We start from the raw sequence: 16,323 nt of genomic DNA, 5'->3' as shown, positions 1-16,323 counted from the left end.
ATCAATGCTCAATTTTGACAGCTTCTCTCCCTTCTATGTCAGTTTCACACACACAGGTACACGATCGGCTGCAATCATAAATTTGTCTAAGAAAGAAAAGTAGAAACAAAAAAAAAAAAAAAAATATCATAGCAATAGACGATGCATCTTCGGCAGTGTCTCGCCAACTTACCTTTTGGTTGGATTCCCATTTTCAACTTTGTCTTTTTTTCCCCCTTTTATGGCTGCCATATCATATTGCTATGATATTTCTTTTTTGGCTTCTACTTTATTAGATAAATTTATGATTACATATACTTCTATCCAATACCCCTAATGAAGGGCTTGAACCAGAAACGTGTCGGATATCGGAGATATTTCAATAATCGGACAGTATTTATGATAGAACGCTTGCTATGTTTTTAACTGATCATTACATGTTTGTGTGATCAAATTTCATGTGTAATAAATGATTTTTATTCTGTACATGGTGTCTGCCTTTAATCCCTTACCAACTAATTAATGAAGATATACGTTGGCACAATGGCACGGCTGGGCAAATGGGCGTATCTGTACGCCCCCTTTAAATCGCGTCATAGTGTGCGCACGCCGCCGTGTGCTCAGTGAGCGTTCCCGCAGGAGACCCGCGATCGTGTCACAGAGCGATGCCTATGTAAACAAAGGCATTCCCCTGTTCTGCCTAGCAACATGACAGGGATCTACTGAGTAGAGCTGGGTGATTTTGCCCCCCCCCCCCCCCTAAAAAAAAAAAACACACACACACACACACACACACACACACACCTCGATTCACAATTTAAATCAAGTTTTTTTGGATGGACACCACGCTGGTCCTAGACGAGGCCGCGGCGATCCTGGGAAAAGGCCGCGGACTAGGCCGAAGCCTCGCCTAAAATATCCTGCTCGCAGCGATCCTGGGAAAAGGCCACGAGCGGCATCCGGCCTTGCTGCCTTTTCCCAGGATCGTTGCGAGCAGGATATTTAAGGTGAGGCCGCGGCTTCGGCCTAGTCCGCGGAGCGCCCGTCCTATCTAAAAAAATAGATTTGGTCAAAATCTGAATCAATTTGCCCTTGCAACGCGATTCAAATGAATTTTTTCCCCAGCCCTACTACTGAGCAGTGATCTCTCATGTTCTAGTGAGACAATCCCCCCCTACAGTTAGAATCACTCCCTAGGACGCACTTAACCCCTAATCGTCCCCCTAGTGTTTAAACCCTTCCCTGCCAGTGTAATTTACACAGTAATCACTGCATTTTTATAGTACTGATCGCTGTATAAATGACAATAGTCTTAAAATAGTGTCAAAAGTGTCCGTCATAATGTCGCAGTCATGATAAAAAATAAAACATATTTTTTATAAAAAATAAATTATTAATAAACCCATGCAGATGGCCACCATTACTAATAAAAATGCCATAAATCTATCCCCTATTTTGTAGACGCTATAACAAACCAAACAATAAACGCTTATTGCAGTTTTTTTTTTTACCAAAAATATGTAGAATACGTATTGGCCTAAACTGAGGGAAAAACTTTTTTTTATATTATTTTGGGGGTTATTATAGCAAAAAGTAAAAAATATTGAATTTTTTCAAAATATACGCTCTATTTTTGTTTATAGCGCAAAAAATGCAGAGGTGATCAAATACCACCAAAAGAAAGCTCTCTGTGGAAAAAAAAAAAAAAAAAAGGGGCCGTCAATTTTGTTTGGGTGCCAAATCGCACAAAAGTGGCCTGGTCTTTGGCCAGCCAAATGGTCCGGGGCTCAAGTGGTTAAACCTTTAATTATATTATGCTTAAGTGAAATTATTTAAACATTATACGTTTAGAAAAAAAATTTTGTTCAGCCCACCAGTTTTTGTAAAATATACAATGTGGCCCTTGTACTGAACAGTTTGTAGACCCTTGATTTGAGCGAGGCTACTACACTGTTGAAAATATAAATGCACTAAGAGAAACACAAGCCAACTAATTACAACATTGGAACAAAGTCAGCAAAACACTCCCTACAACACATCTGCTGTAAATACCATAATATGTTACTTAATGAGCTGTCTGGAAAGCAATCTCAGAACAGCTTGCTCTAGCACAATTACTTGGCCACTAGATGCGAGTTTAATATAAAGAATCATAATCTTATGATCAGAGTTTTCCAGACCGAAAAATAAAATACCAGAGTCAGAAAACATAAAAGAAAAAGCAGTGACCAATGAAGAAAGACACTATTTTTATATATATATATATATATATATATATATATATATATATATATATATATATATATATATATATATATATATATATATATATATATATATATATATATATATATATATATATATATATATATATCTCTATCTTCAGTTACTTCCCGAATTCCAGGCCTAGGCAAATGTCATCATACATCCCAAGTGCCTTTAGGAGAGGCTCTCAGCTAAGCACACCCTACTGCCTGCATGCATGAACCAAGGGCAGATGAATTCCAAAAAGTAAATGCTACATGAATCATTTGCTCTTACTCAAGATGGCCATGGGCAGAAAGGTTAGCAGAGATTTTTCAAAGTGTTTCTATGCAAAATAAAGCATGGAGACAGATGGATGGGGCATTTTGTTTCAAAACATTAAAAATGAATTAAAATAGTTTTTTGGTTTGTTATGCTCAGATACAGTGTAGTTCCACTTTCAGAACCTGAGCAGATTTAGGAATATGACAATTTACTGTATATACTCGAGTATAAGCAGAGTTTTTCAGCACATTTTTTTGATGCTGAAAAAGCCCCTCATCGGCTTATACGCGAATCCTGCTGTTCATGCAGTCTTAAAGTGGTTATAAACCCTTACAAACCACTTAGAACAACAGGTAAGCCTAGATTAAAGGGGTTGTAAAGAAAAAAAAAAAAAAGAGAATTTCCCCTAAATAGCTTCCTTTACCTTAGTGCAGTCCTCCTTCACTTGCCTCATCCTTCCATTTTGCTTTTAAATGTCCCAATTTCTTATGAGAAATGCTCACTTCCTGTTCTTCTGTCTGTATCTCCACACAGTAATGCAAGGCTTTCTTCCTGTGAAGAAAGCCTCTTGAGGGGGGAGGGGGCGAGCAGGAGTGTCAGGATGCCCACTAACACACAGCTCCTTTATCTGCAAAGTAGAGAGTGTCCTGACTTGTCTGCTCGTCCCCTCCCTATCGCCACCGCCCCCTATACAATGCTGGAATCAGTGTTTAGTGTTCCGTCTACCACGGATGAGGAAGGGCTTTGTTACAGTGGATGGCCGCCGACGACTGCAGCAGCATGGAGGTACACGGGAGATCAGATGGACACAGCTAGGTGCAGTGAGGCTGCAGACGGACACAGCTGACCCTCGTTTCCACTTACAGTAGCTTCTGCATTTACCACCCTAGGCTTATACCCGAGTCAATACGTTTCCGCAGGTTGTTTTTTTTTTGTAAAATTAGGTGCCTCTGCTTAAACTCGAGTATATACGGTACTCCCTCTTGGTCTTTTAAATATACAATTGAAGAGTTTTGTCTGTACTGCCCGTTAGCTGCTCCTCCATAGATACAGTACAGTCAGTGAGTGCTGTCACCCAAAGGCAGGATCATCCGGTGAAATAAGAACCCTAATGCAGCCACCACCTGTCTAAAAGGTAAGCTACAATATTTACCAATGTTGTTCTTGTAATTATAATACGCTTTAAAAAGGTAGTAAACCATATTTTTTTTCAAACCTGGAGGGCAAAGTTATAATGTGCTAGTATGCATCACAAACTTAGCTTAAAACAATTTCCTCCAGCAGCGTATTGTCACTGCCAACAGGGCTTCCTATCTTCATCCGGTATTTCTTCTGGATTGGCGAGCTCTGGTGCTTTGATTGAATGAGACGCAATTTACTTTGTTCTCGGCACAGGGGTCTGAAGGAACGGCACAGTATGTGACTTCACAAGTACAAATCTCCTAAACGGTGCACGTTTGGAAGAGATTTACTGTACCTATAGTAAGGCATACCTATAGGTAAAAAACGTTTTGGTTTACTCCCACTTAAAAAAGGAATGTTATGGGATACAGAACATATTTTCTATATTTAATTTGGTCACAAAAAATATAGGTTTTTCCTTTTACACATTTTCCTTTGCCACTTTGCCTCAGTGTTGAAAATTCTTGACTTGGCTCATTGACTCAAGTGAAAATTGACACACCAGGAAACGAATAGGACTCAGGCACTTTCCTTATCAGACAGGTTGGTCCTGGCTTCAATCAGAGCAAACGTTTGTCTCTAGGCAACTAATAGTACTCTTGGAAATAATCACATATTAAAGTGTCACTAAAGGAAAAAAAATTCTCATTTAACCACTTAAGGGCCTCCTCCTGCACATATACATCGGCAGAATGGCACGGCTGGGCACAAGCACGTACCTGTACGTCCTCTTTATGTGCCTGGTCGCGAAGTTGATAAACTGCAGTTTATTGGCGTTTTGGCTTTTTTTTTTTATTTTAAAGCCCATAAACTGAACTCTATGTTAGTCTATGTACCCATGCACACCTGGGCGTTCTTTGGAGTTTGTTTTTTTCTGAACGTCCGAAATTTGCGTTCAAAGTGCTGTTTTTCGGTGGAAAAAAACCGCTAAAAAAGCAAAACGCTGAAAAACGCCGGCGGCAGCGTTTAGCGGTTTTTTTATCAATTGGAAAAAAAAACTGAATAAAAAGCTACACTGAAAAACGCTGATTAAAGCTATTGCAAAAACGCTAAAAAACGCTGAAAGGCTCCCTGCAAAGCTACTGGCGTTTTTTTTATAGCTTCAGTGTGCATGGAGCCTAAAGCTGAACTCCGGGATCCAAAACAAAGAGTAATACGTAAACTGAGCTTTCTAAAAACACAACTTTACGTATCATGCATTCAGGAATGCACTAAAATGCCAATTCAGCCTCAAAATTTGGAGGTAGGGTGGAAATCCAAACTTCATATTGCTGATTTTATTTTTACATCAAGATTGCAACGTCAGAGAAAGCAAGGAGTCTGCAATGGGTGTGAATGCTCACCTAAATCTTAATCAGGGGTTCTCAGATCACTAGAATTGACTGGTGCACCAAAACAAGGCTTGGGATTCTTACTACAGTCTGTGTTAGAAAGATTCATCATTGGGGATGCCATACAGGCAACAATTTGAATGAACAATCTCATTAACATTTACCAAATTTATGTAATAGGAGGACACACCAACACAACTTATATCCAATCGCATAGGCTCTTACACTACATAGTTTGTACAATCTCCTTTAGATTTACTAGCAGAATGTATAGTGTATTGCCTGCTTTGGTGAGGGAAAATATGGGACATCTGACAGGGGCCCAGTTCCTTCCCCTACTCTACTAAACACACTTGCATTAACATTCTTATTGCTCTCTATGTTGCAGCTGGAAATTTCCCCCATCTTTCTATCCGGGGCAAACATTGTCCCTCACTTCCTGTCCTGAAAATCTCATAGAAAGCAGTAAAAACCAATCAGGGGTTCTAACTTCCCCCCTTCTAGAAAAAAATTAAAAACTAAGAAATATTTTGGCTGCACATATAGTTTAAAAGGGAAACTTCAGTCATTTTTTCCATCTTGTTGTTTTAACTTTGGATAGTAAAACTTTTTTTTTTTTCTGCCAGTAAATACCTTATACAGTTAACTTCCTGTTTATTGTCTCATCATGCAAATTTCAATTTAGCGTTTGCCAGGAAGGAATGGGGGGGGAGTCATGAGGGCCAATGAGAGCTGCAGAGCTGAAAGTACGCTGCTGTGTAAATCCAGGAAGTGAACAGGCATCAGCTTCAGCCGCCCACAGTTAAAATGGCTGCAGCCAGACTCAGTGGAGGGAGATTTCTGCAGCATATTTGGCAACTACAGAATCACAGTATATATAAAATATGCAAAGTAGTTGGAGGGAAGCTTCAGAATGGCAAACGTGTTTTTATTACAAATTATGTGAGCAGGCTGCAGTTCCTCTTTAAAGAGAGACAGAATTAAAGTGGTAGTAAACTTTCAAATACAGGTAAGCTAAAATAAATATCTCGTAAATGTGTATCGATTAGGAGATATTCTAGCAAGCAGCATCCGGTGATATCACCGGCACATGTGCGCTGAGGAAACTGCATACACTTCAACACACTTCCATGGAAGTGATGTCATTGCGGCTCGGCCATTTAAGTGGCCACAGCCCGCAAACCTGAAATGAAGACAAGATGTAGAGGAAGCCCCGTCAGCGGTGACAGCGTGCCACTGGAGGGCTTTGTTTCAATGCAAGTCTTTCATAGTGTGGCATACTAGCACATTATGATCTTGCCATGAAAAAGGACCCCCCCTTCTCCAAGAGTTTGCAACCGCTTGAACAATCTGCCTAAAGCCACACTAGAAATTTAATAAAATGCACACAAAATACACCAAGTAGTTATAGAAACTAATTAAAAGGTTTTATGCCTCGTTCACAGGGGGCGTACAGAATTGACAATTATGAAACTGACAGCAATGAGATTGCCAGCACAGAGATGCATAAACACCTCTGTATTATTCCCACACGGGTAAACACAATGTGCATGGCTGTATGATTATGTATGCACCGTGTGAATGAGACCTTACAGTCCGGAAGTATACTAAATAGTCATTTTTGCAGGCATCCTACTGCACTTCCCAAGAACACCAGTTGGTCAGACTACTCAGAGGTCACTGAAGAGGTTAGTATATAACACAGCACAACCCTGCTGTTTGAAGACATTTGCCATATCAGCCATATGGTACTGCAATTACTCTTCTCAATTCCTGTGGGTGATAGGACACACATTGCACAACAAAGAAAAGGAATCAGACATTCCACACATTCATTGAATCTTCCTGTTTGGGACATTTGCCTATACCTTGTATGGACAAAATTCAGTCAGACTAAACTGGGTAGATTTATATATTTTTCCATCTGGAAAGTCTTATGCCCATCAGACAATATTACTTTTTTTTATTACAGGGAATTTACATCAAAACTGACTTCATCTATAATAATATAAAAAAAAAAAAGAAAAGCACATCTGGGCAGATTTAAAGCCCAACTTAAAATTTGATATTGAATATTGAAGTTGCACCCGAAATCTGCAAAAGCAGTGCAGAAACTACTTTTGCAAAACAGTGTGGAACCAAGTAGAATGGTTCCATTGCCGGCAATAGGCTGCGATTTGCCATGCGATTTGACCTGTCAAATCGCTCCAATGTGAATGAGGGCCTAAAGGGAGTGCTCCTAATCTCAGCTCGTTACCTGTATAGAAGACACTTGGGAGCCAGAAATCTTTCTGATTGATAGGGGATCAAATAATTATTTCACTCATTAAAATGCAAATCAAAATGTATAAAACTTTTTTGAAATGCGTTTTCTGGATTATTTTGTCTCTCACTGTTAAAATTAACCTACCATTAAAATTATAGACTGATCATTTCTATGTCAGTGGACAAATGTACAAAATCAGCAGGGGATCAAATACTTTTTTCCCCTCATTGTAAAATTTTAAAAAAATATCATCATATACAGTACATAATATTATTAAATGATTCAGAGAACATGGAGAAACCTGTGCAAGGAACAAGGTCAAAACGCAATATTGGATGCCTGTGATCTTTGACCTCACAGATGGCACTGCGTTAAAAACAGACATGATTTTGTGATTGACATCACTGCATGGGCTCAGGGCTCAGGAATACTTCCAAAAATATGTCTGTGAATGCAGTTTGCCATGCCATCCAAAAATGCAAGGTAAAGTTCTATCAAGCAAAGAAGAAACCATATCTGATCATGATCCAGAAACATCGCTGTCTTCTCTGGACCAAAATGGTCTGTTGCAAAGTGGAAAACTGTTCTGTGGTCAGAAAAATCTAAATGCTACATTCTTTAAGAACCATGGGTACCACTTCCCCCCTGGACTAAAAGGAGAAGGACCTTTCGGCTTATCGGTGTTCAGTTCAAAACCTGCATTTCCGATAGTATAGAGGTGCATTAGTGACTATGCATTGGGCATCTTGCACATCTGCAAACTCACCATCAGTGCCGACGGATATATCCAGGTTTTGGATCAGCATATGCTCCCATCCAGACAACAAAGTATAAGTGTCCAGGTGCTTAACGTGCCTGCCTGCAGCCCAGACCTTTCACCAACAGAAAATATTTGGTGCATCTTGAAAAGAAAAATACAGCAAAGAAGACCCAGGAATGTTAAGCAGTTTAGAGTCCTACATCAGGCAACATTCCTCCCCCAAAACTCCAGAAACTAGTCTCCTTAGGTCCCAGATGTTTACAGTGTTTAAAGAAGAGGGGATGCTACACCATATGGGTTTAAGAGATTTGCAAATCATTTATTTCTGTTTTTATGTCGATTTTACACAGCGTTTCCACCTTTTTTGTTTTTTTAATTGGGGGCTGTACTAAATAAATTCCAGGTGTGTCAAGACAGTGTTAGGGCCCTTTTACACGGGGCGGATCAGTAATGAGCCGCCTCCGTGTGTCCGTCAGCTCAGCGGGGATCCTCCGTAAAATCCCCACTGAGCCGTCGGCTGACAGGGCGGTCCCCGCACACTGTGCAGGGACTGCCCTGTCTTTTCTCCGCTCTCCCCTATGGGGGGGAATCGGATGAACACTGACCGTGTGTCCGTGTTCACCCGATCCGATTGACGGAAGAAAAATCGGATCATTGCGGAGGCGGGCGATTACGGGTGTCAGCGGATGCTCATCCGCTGACACCCGCAATCACATAGGGACCAATGTATGTCCCGTTTTCATCCGCAACGGATGGATGAAAATGCGGACATACGGTCCACACATGTGAAAGGGGCCTTAAAGTAGCCACATCCTGAGAAGCAAGGCATGTCCCCATTGCAAGTATGCTACAAAGCTGGACCTTTGCTCTCTGTGGAGGAGTGGACAAACATCCAAAAGGCTCCCTGCTGAGTCAGGCCTTGCAATCAGCAAAGTTCATACATCCCACTAAGGCTGGGTTCACACTTGTCCGACATACGCTCCGACATTGGGAGCTCATGTCGCATGAAAATCAATGTTTCCCTATGACAGCCGACACAAGTCGGTCTGACTTTGAAAATGCTCCCTGTACTACTTTGGTCCTACATTGATCCTACTTCAGCCCATTGAATATCATTGAAGTCGGATCAAAGTAGAAGCCTTGTTCTTACCATCCGACTTTTGACATCCAACATTGTGATTACAGCAGCAGTAAAAGGAATTTATCTCACTCTGGGATTGTTTTGATTGGTCAAAGAACAAGTCAGACTATCACAAAGTCGAATCAAAGTAGTATCCTGTTCATGAAAGTTGGATGGATGTAGGACCAATGTAGGATCAATGTCGCAGAGCAAAGTAGGATGAAAGTTCTGTAGTATAGTGTGAACCCAGCCTCAATGAAAAGCTATGGCTACAAAACAGCAGGAGGCATTTGGACCTCTGCAAAGAGATCAGCGCCTCCTCATATATAGCAGCATGTGGCAGGATAAAGGCTGTTCTACTTAGTCTATAGCTGTTTGCAAAACAAACGATAATGCTGCAAACACACGATCATTTTTCGGCATGTAGAAAAAAAAAAAAAAAAGTTTTTCCAACTTCATCATTTTTTTTTAAAATGCTCTAGCAAAGTGTGGTGACGTACAACACGTACGACGGCACTAAAAAGGGGAAGTTCCATGCAGATGACGCCACCCTTGGGGCTGCTTTAGCCAATTCCGTGTTAGTAAAAGACGATTCACGCTTTTCTGTCTGTTACAGCGTGATGAATGTGCTTACTCCATTATGAACGGTAGTTTTACCAAAACGAGCGCTCCCGTCTCATAACTTGCTTCTGAGCATGCGCGGGTTTTTAACGTTGTTTTAGCCCACACACGATCATTTTTTACAACCCAAAAAACGACATAGTTTAAAACATTGTTAAAAAATGCAGCATGTTCAAAAAAAAAAAATTGTCGTTTTTCAGAAGCCGAAAAAGTATGTGAAGCACACACACACACACACACACACAATAATTTTAAATTACATTTTTTTTTTAAAACCACGTTTTTTTTTTCATCCCGAAAAATGATGGTGTGTACGCAGGATAAGACTTTACAGACCTGTTTATTTTGATGCACCTGGAATACATTTAGCAGATTTAAGGCTCAATCACATAGGTACTCAGCTCTGTGCAGCGGCCAAAGCAGTTTACTTTTTTTGTACTAGCTCTGACATGGCTGTAAACAAAATAGGGGATAGTTTTTTGCATTTTTATTAATTTTTTTTTTTTACTACTAATGGCGACGATCAGCGATTTTTTTCGTGACTGCGACATTATGGCGGACACTTTGGACAATTTTGACACATTTTTGGGGCCATTGTCATTTTCACAGCAAAAAATGCATTTAAAATTCATTTGATTATTGTGAAAATGACAATTGCAGTTTGGGAGTTAACCAGAAGGGGGCGCTAATGGGGTTATGTATGACCTCATCTGTGTTTCTAACTGTAGGGGGTGTGGCTGTAGGTGTGACCCATGGCTGGGCACTTAAAGAAGACGTACCTGTACGTGCTTGTGCCCAGCCGTGCCATTCTTCCGACGTATATGTGCAGGAGGCGGTCCTTAAGTGGTTAAACTGTTATATGGGTTTTAAGAAAAATGGAACAAAGTGAAGCTGGTGGCCACAGCAAACATAGAACAATGAAAGTCTATGAAGAAAAGCGAAGGGCCCATTTGGACGATCGGCTGGACCATGGGACTTCAAACTACGGCCATCCAGTTGTTCAGGAACTACAATTCCCTTCATGCCTATTCATGTCTGTGAATGTCAGTGTGTTACAATGCCTCACGGGATGTGTAGTTCTACAACAGCTGGAGGGCCGTAGTTTGAGGATCCCTGGGCTAGACTGTAGTGTTCAGATACAGCTAAGCACTGCACCTGGATGTAGCAGCATTCTGAGTGCTATGGACGCATACAAACTGGATGATTATCTGTGCTCAAACAGAAAAGCCGGACTGGGATCCAAACTGGATCAGAAGCCCCATTTGCATGTTAGCACTAGTTTGAATGGTTACATGCGAACAGCAACAGAGCCTGACATTGACCTGTACAGGGTACAAATCTAACCACACAGCTGTGTGCATGGACTCATTTCTCAGCCAATCTGAATGGCCCTTAAAGTGTTTGTTACCCCAACACTTCATATTCCTGATATGTGCCTGTTGTACCTTGTATGAGAAAAGTATCCTGTTCTTTTTTAATGGCTTCCTTTATGTGAATCTTTCTGTTCCTGTCAGTCCCTCTGCTTAACTATTAAAGTAAGAGTAAACTCCCATGCTGTGAACGGCAGCTCCCGCCCGCCTTCAGCGGTGACAGCGTCTACTACTGCTTTAAAAACTGACCACACTAAGCAGGAGAGTACATTGTGTTCAATTTTCTAGCTGTACTGAGAAGGCAACCTGCTCTCCTCCAATAATCACACTTGTCCTGACATGCCCCTCCTGCACAGCCATTCTCTGGAAAGCTCCGTGTGCTGCTGCTTCTCCTCCCCCAAGTGAGACCAGAGAGAATGTGATAAAAAAAAAAAAAAAAAGTAATTAGAATTTTTTTTTTTTTTAAAATGTAGACACAAATGTTTTACCTGTAATTTCGATATTTACAAGATGATTGTTTACAATCAAAATGGCTGGTGTTCTTTCGAATAGTTCAGCTTATTGGATAACGCCTACGACAATCTGCGTACATCACTCCAGGGGATATGTTAATCAGCTGGTGTGACGTCAACACTGCGCATTCGCAAATCGTCGAGGCGTTATCTGATGATCGGGAAAATCGCAGAGGGAGAATCCGATTGTCAGATTCTGCCTTGCCATCTCTGCACATGCGCAAGACTTGCAACACGCCAAAATCTGCCCCCAAACCCGCCCTGCAACATTAGACTTCCGCCTATGACATTGTTTAAGTCTCACAGAGGGGGGAGGACAGAGAAGAGGGGGGGGGGACAGAGAAGAGGGGGGGGGGAGGACAGAGAGGAGGGAGGGAGGGGAGGACAGAGAGGAGGGAGGGGAGGACAGAGAAGAGGGGGGGGGAGGACAGAGAAGAGGGGGGGGGGGGGAGGACAGAGAAGAGGGGGGGGGGGGGAGGACAGAGAAGAGGGGGTGGGAGGGAGGACAGAGAAGATGGGGGGGGGGGGGGAGGACAGAGAAGATGGGGAGGACAGAGAATATGGGGGGACAGAGAAGAGGGGGGGGGACAGAGAAGAGGGGGGGGGACAGAGAAGAGGGGGGGGACAGAGAAGAGGGGGGGGCAGAGAAGAGGGGGGAGACAATTTGATTCTCCCTCTGCAGATTGTTGGATAAAGCCTCTGACGATCTGCGCATGCGCAGTGTTGACATCACGCCAGCTGATCAACACATCAACTAGAGTGACATTACATCCCGTGCAGATCGTCTGAGGCATTATCCGAATATCTGGCAAGATGCACCATTTCGACAGAACACCGGTTCACACTGGTGAGCTGCGTATTCTGCACGTTAGGTTAACCACGCCCCAAAAATCAGTTTACAAAGCGCAGTGCGATTTGCAAAATCAGATCACATGGGTGTATACACCCATGTGATCTGATTATGGTGCAGCAAAAAAAAAAAGGAATTTTGTCACATACAGAATAATGGCTCAAACCACACTGCTGAAGAATCACATGTGATTTTAACAAGAATCGCACCACATTCCTGTGCAAATTGTATGCGATTCTTTGGTGCGCTGTCAGAAAACGGGGCATAAAAAAATGGGACCGCAGATAAAAAAAAAATGCACAGAAACCGCAGCACACCAGTGTGACCCCGGCCTAATAACGGTCATGTGATTGGGCAATGCTCCTAGAGACCCTGGTAAAGGGGCGCCAGGGCTGGGCAGGAAGGGGCTACTTATTCCTCCGGCGACTACGCTTTACACAGATGGTATGCAGCCCATAACTTTATACATAAAAGAAGAACAGGGTGAATGGTATGCACCGAGGGGAATAGAAAGTTGCATTGATAGGCCAGATAGAAGGGCTGTATTGGCAGATCTATGAGGAGAAGGGCAGTTCCCAGTCCCACACACAGTACAAGGCTATGTGACAGATGTCCTAGCTCCCAGAGCCCCACACAGACACATTCCATGGCATGGCCCCTCATGAATCACCCCATTCACAGTCCTTGCTGGGTGTACACATGTGACTCACACCGAGTCCCCCTCCACCCCCGGGAAGCCACTCATACAGTACACGGCACAAAGTCTACACGGAGCACACCGCCGCCCTAGTCCCTCCGTGTGACCGGAGAAGGCCGGCCACTCTTACCTGTTCGTCATTCCCACGACTCCCAACATTAGGGCCGCTCGGGGGGCTCCGGGATGGGGTGAATCTCCTCAGCGGCACTTCACAGACAGAAAGCCTGGGAGAGCGGGATGGGCTGAACCCCGGGAGCGCGCAAAACTCCTCCTACTCCACACTGTCCCACGCCCGCCACTGACTCATCTCCGCCCACCATAGTCTGCCAATCACCGGCGGAGGAGGGGTTGCCATAGTGACAGGAGGAGGAAGGATGTAGAGAACGCCCCAGGTTGCTCTAAGCCAGTCCCTTACATCCGGGAATCTGGAGATCCACGCCCACTAGGCTGTCACTCAGCTTATTCCTTGCCTTCAGGAGTGATGTCATTACTAGCACATTTCCGTGCTGTGAGCTCATGTGTAACCCGCTATATGCTGGGGCCCCCTAGGAGACCAGCTGGAGGGAAGGGAAGAGGTTGCCCCTGATTCCGAGGGACTGTCCATGATTTGGAACAAAGTCCCTCTTTTCTCATTTGTCCCTCATTTTGGGCTGCTCTGCACAGTTTTAGAAATCTTTCTAAAAAAGTGTTTTCCAGTGCTAAACCTTTCTGGTTCAATACGTTTTTATTGCAGAAATAGTGTTACACATACAATGTCAAAGGCAGTGCTGGGACAAGGCCATTTGGTGCCCAGGGCGAAGATTGCCAACTGCTCCCCTCCCCGTTTTTATAAAAGAATCAATCCGTGGGGTAGATTCACGTACCTTTTACGGCGGCGTATCTCCAGATAGGCCGGCGTAATTTGAAATCCGCGCCCGCGTATCGTTACGCCGATTCTCAAAGGCAGATACGCTTACAAAATAGGCTTCCTCCACCGACGTAACTTGATTGCGGCGGCGTAGAATTGAGTGCAATATAACGTTGGCCGCTAGGGGCGCTTCCGTTGTTGTCGGCGTAGAATATGCTAATTACCTAGATACGCCGATTCACAAACGTACGTACGCCCGGCGCAATTTATTTACGTCGTTTACGTTAGGCTTTTTCGGCGTAAGGTTGTTCCTGCTATTAGGAGGCGCAGCCAATGTTAAGGAGGCGCCGTCCGTACAAAACGTCAATCACGTCAGGTCATCATATATTTACATAAAACACGCCCCCCTTCCACATTTGAATTACGCGCGCTTACGCCGGCCCCATTTACGCTACGCCGCCGCAACTTACGGAGCAAGTGCTTTGTGAATACTGCACTTGCTCCTCGAAGTTACGGCGGCGTAGCGTAAATACGATACGCTGCGCCGCCGTATCATTGCGCGACCCTACCTGAATCTACACCTGTGTGTCCCTTAGCATAAAATGTGCTCATTAATGTTGCTCTTAAAATAAAATATGCCCATCAGAGCAAATAAGTAGCATGCTGATGGGCACATTTTATGTTAAGGTACACTCTGATGGGCACATTTTATGTTAAGGGGCACTCTGGTGGGCACAACAAATTATGCCCATCAGTGTGCCCCTTAACAAAATATGGCCATCAGAGTGCCCCTTAACAAATTATGCCCATCAGTGTGCAGCTTAGGAAACATGTACCCCACATACCTTGAGCTCAGGAGTAGTCTGCACAAACTGCAGTGGGGTGGAAAGCTGCAAGATATATCTCGCAAGTGAGAGTCAGGACAGAAACCAGGAGCAGGGAGCCGGTAAACCGCGAGTAGCAGGGGGATGGGACGGAGCGCACATATGATGTCACACCGGGCCGGGCACTCTTGTGACAGAAAACTGGAAGCCGCGAGTAGCAGGGGGCAGGGCGGAGCATGCACGTGACGTCTCAGCCGGCCAGGCGCTCTTGTGAAAGAAGACTTGGAGTGAGAGCCACAGTCAGGAGGCGGGGCGCACAAACGCAACGTCACTGGTTGCTGGGAAACCCGCAGTCCCAGTAAGCCAGTGACTGCTACTACACTGGTGGGCTGGCGGTCCGGGCAAAAGCATCGCTCGGTCTGCACGTGGACCACGGGCTGCCATTTACTAACTGCTGTTTTAGAAGGATACTTCACTGCACCCCCCACCCCCAATAAATTATACCACCCAGGGCATCCGCCCCTTCCGCCCCCCCTTGTACCGGCTCTGGTCAAAGGCACCTAGATCGCCCACACAGGGGCTAGAACTAGTGGATAAGGTTGGTCATACATTATACAATTTTCTTGTACAACTTTCCTTTAGATTTTGGGGGGGGGTGCAAATAGACTGAAAAAAAAACTTCAATTGCAGCCACTGTGCCGATCAAGCGCAGCCACTGTGCCCATCAAATGCAGCCACTGTACCCATCAATTGCCGCCACTGTGCCATCAAACGCAGCTACTGTAACCATCAATTGTTGCCAGTAAGCCCATCAATTGCTGCCAGTGTGCCCCATCAATTGCCACCAGTGTACTCCATCAATTGCCACCAGTGTGCCCATCAATTGCCACCAGTGTGCCCCATCAATTGCCCACGGCTCTAACCAAGAGCTTAAAAAAAAAAAACGCTGCTGTAATTCAGATGCCCAGTGCCCGACAAAGGGCCAGACAACTGAATAGGAGGCAGCAGCGGCAACCATAGATAGATTCATGCAATGCATGGATCTATCTATAGTGATGATAGACAGGTGCAGGAGAGAGGGGGCGGCCTTTATGGACGCACCGCCACCGCCACTGACTAAAACCATATAATATGGGGTCAAACCTAAACACCTTTTTTTTTTTTTATATATAAATTTTATAGTTTTTCTTCAAAAAAAAAAAGAACAGAAATACAAGACAACACAGAGAAAATACATTGCAGGTCCAGGTATAGTAACTGGTGATCCCAGGTGCATAAATGACACAGTAACAACAATAGTATAGTAATAGTAATAGTAATGATGGTACAGTCTGCAGCGGTAGAGACCGTCTACTATTGGGGGGCTAAATCTGATGGGTGCATTCACAAAGCACTTGCGATGAAAACTACGCCCGCGGCCTCCGGCGCAAGGCGG

General features: G+C 43.8%; 1 protein-coding gene across 1 annotated transcript in view; it reads right to left on the bottom strand.

The window, feature by feature from the left end:
- LIMS1 (LIM zinc finger domain containing 1) overlaps window positions 1-13,546 on the bottom strand; it is a 112,246-nt gene extending 98,700 nt beyond the window's left edge. The window contains exon 1 of the mRNA XM_040336467.1: window positions 13,348-13,546. Within this exon, the coding sequence (XP_040192401.1) occupies window positions 13,348-13,376 (29 nt within the window). The 5' untranslated portion in view covers window positions 13,377-13,546. The remainder of the gene's footprint in view (window positions 1-13,347) is intronic.
- Between the last annotated feature and the right edge of the window lie 2,777 nt (window positions 13,547-16,323).

This window comes from Rana temporaria, chromosome 2 (assembly GCF_905171775.1).
Source record: "Rana temporaria chromosome 2, aRanTem1.1, whole genome shotgun sequence".
NCBI classification, from domain to species: Eukaryota; Metazoa; Chordata; class Amphibia; order Anura; family Ranidae; genus Rana; species Rana temporaria.
Note: the sequence above shows the minus strand (reverse complement) of the source record. Positions and strands in the feature narration are given on the sequence as shown.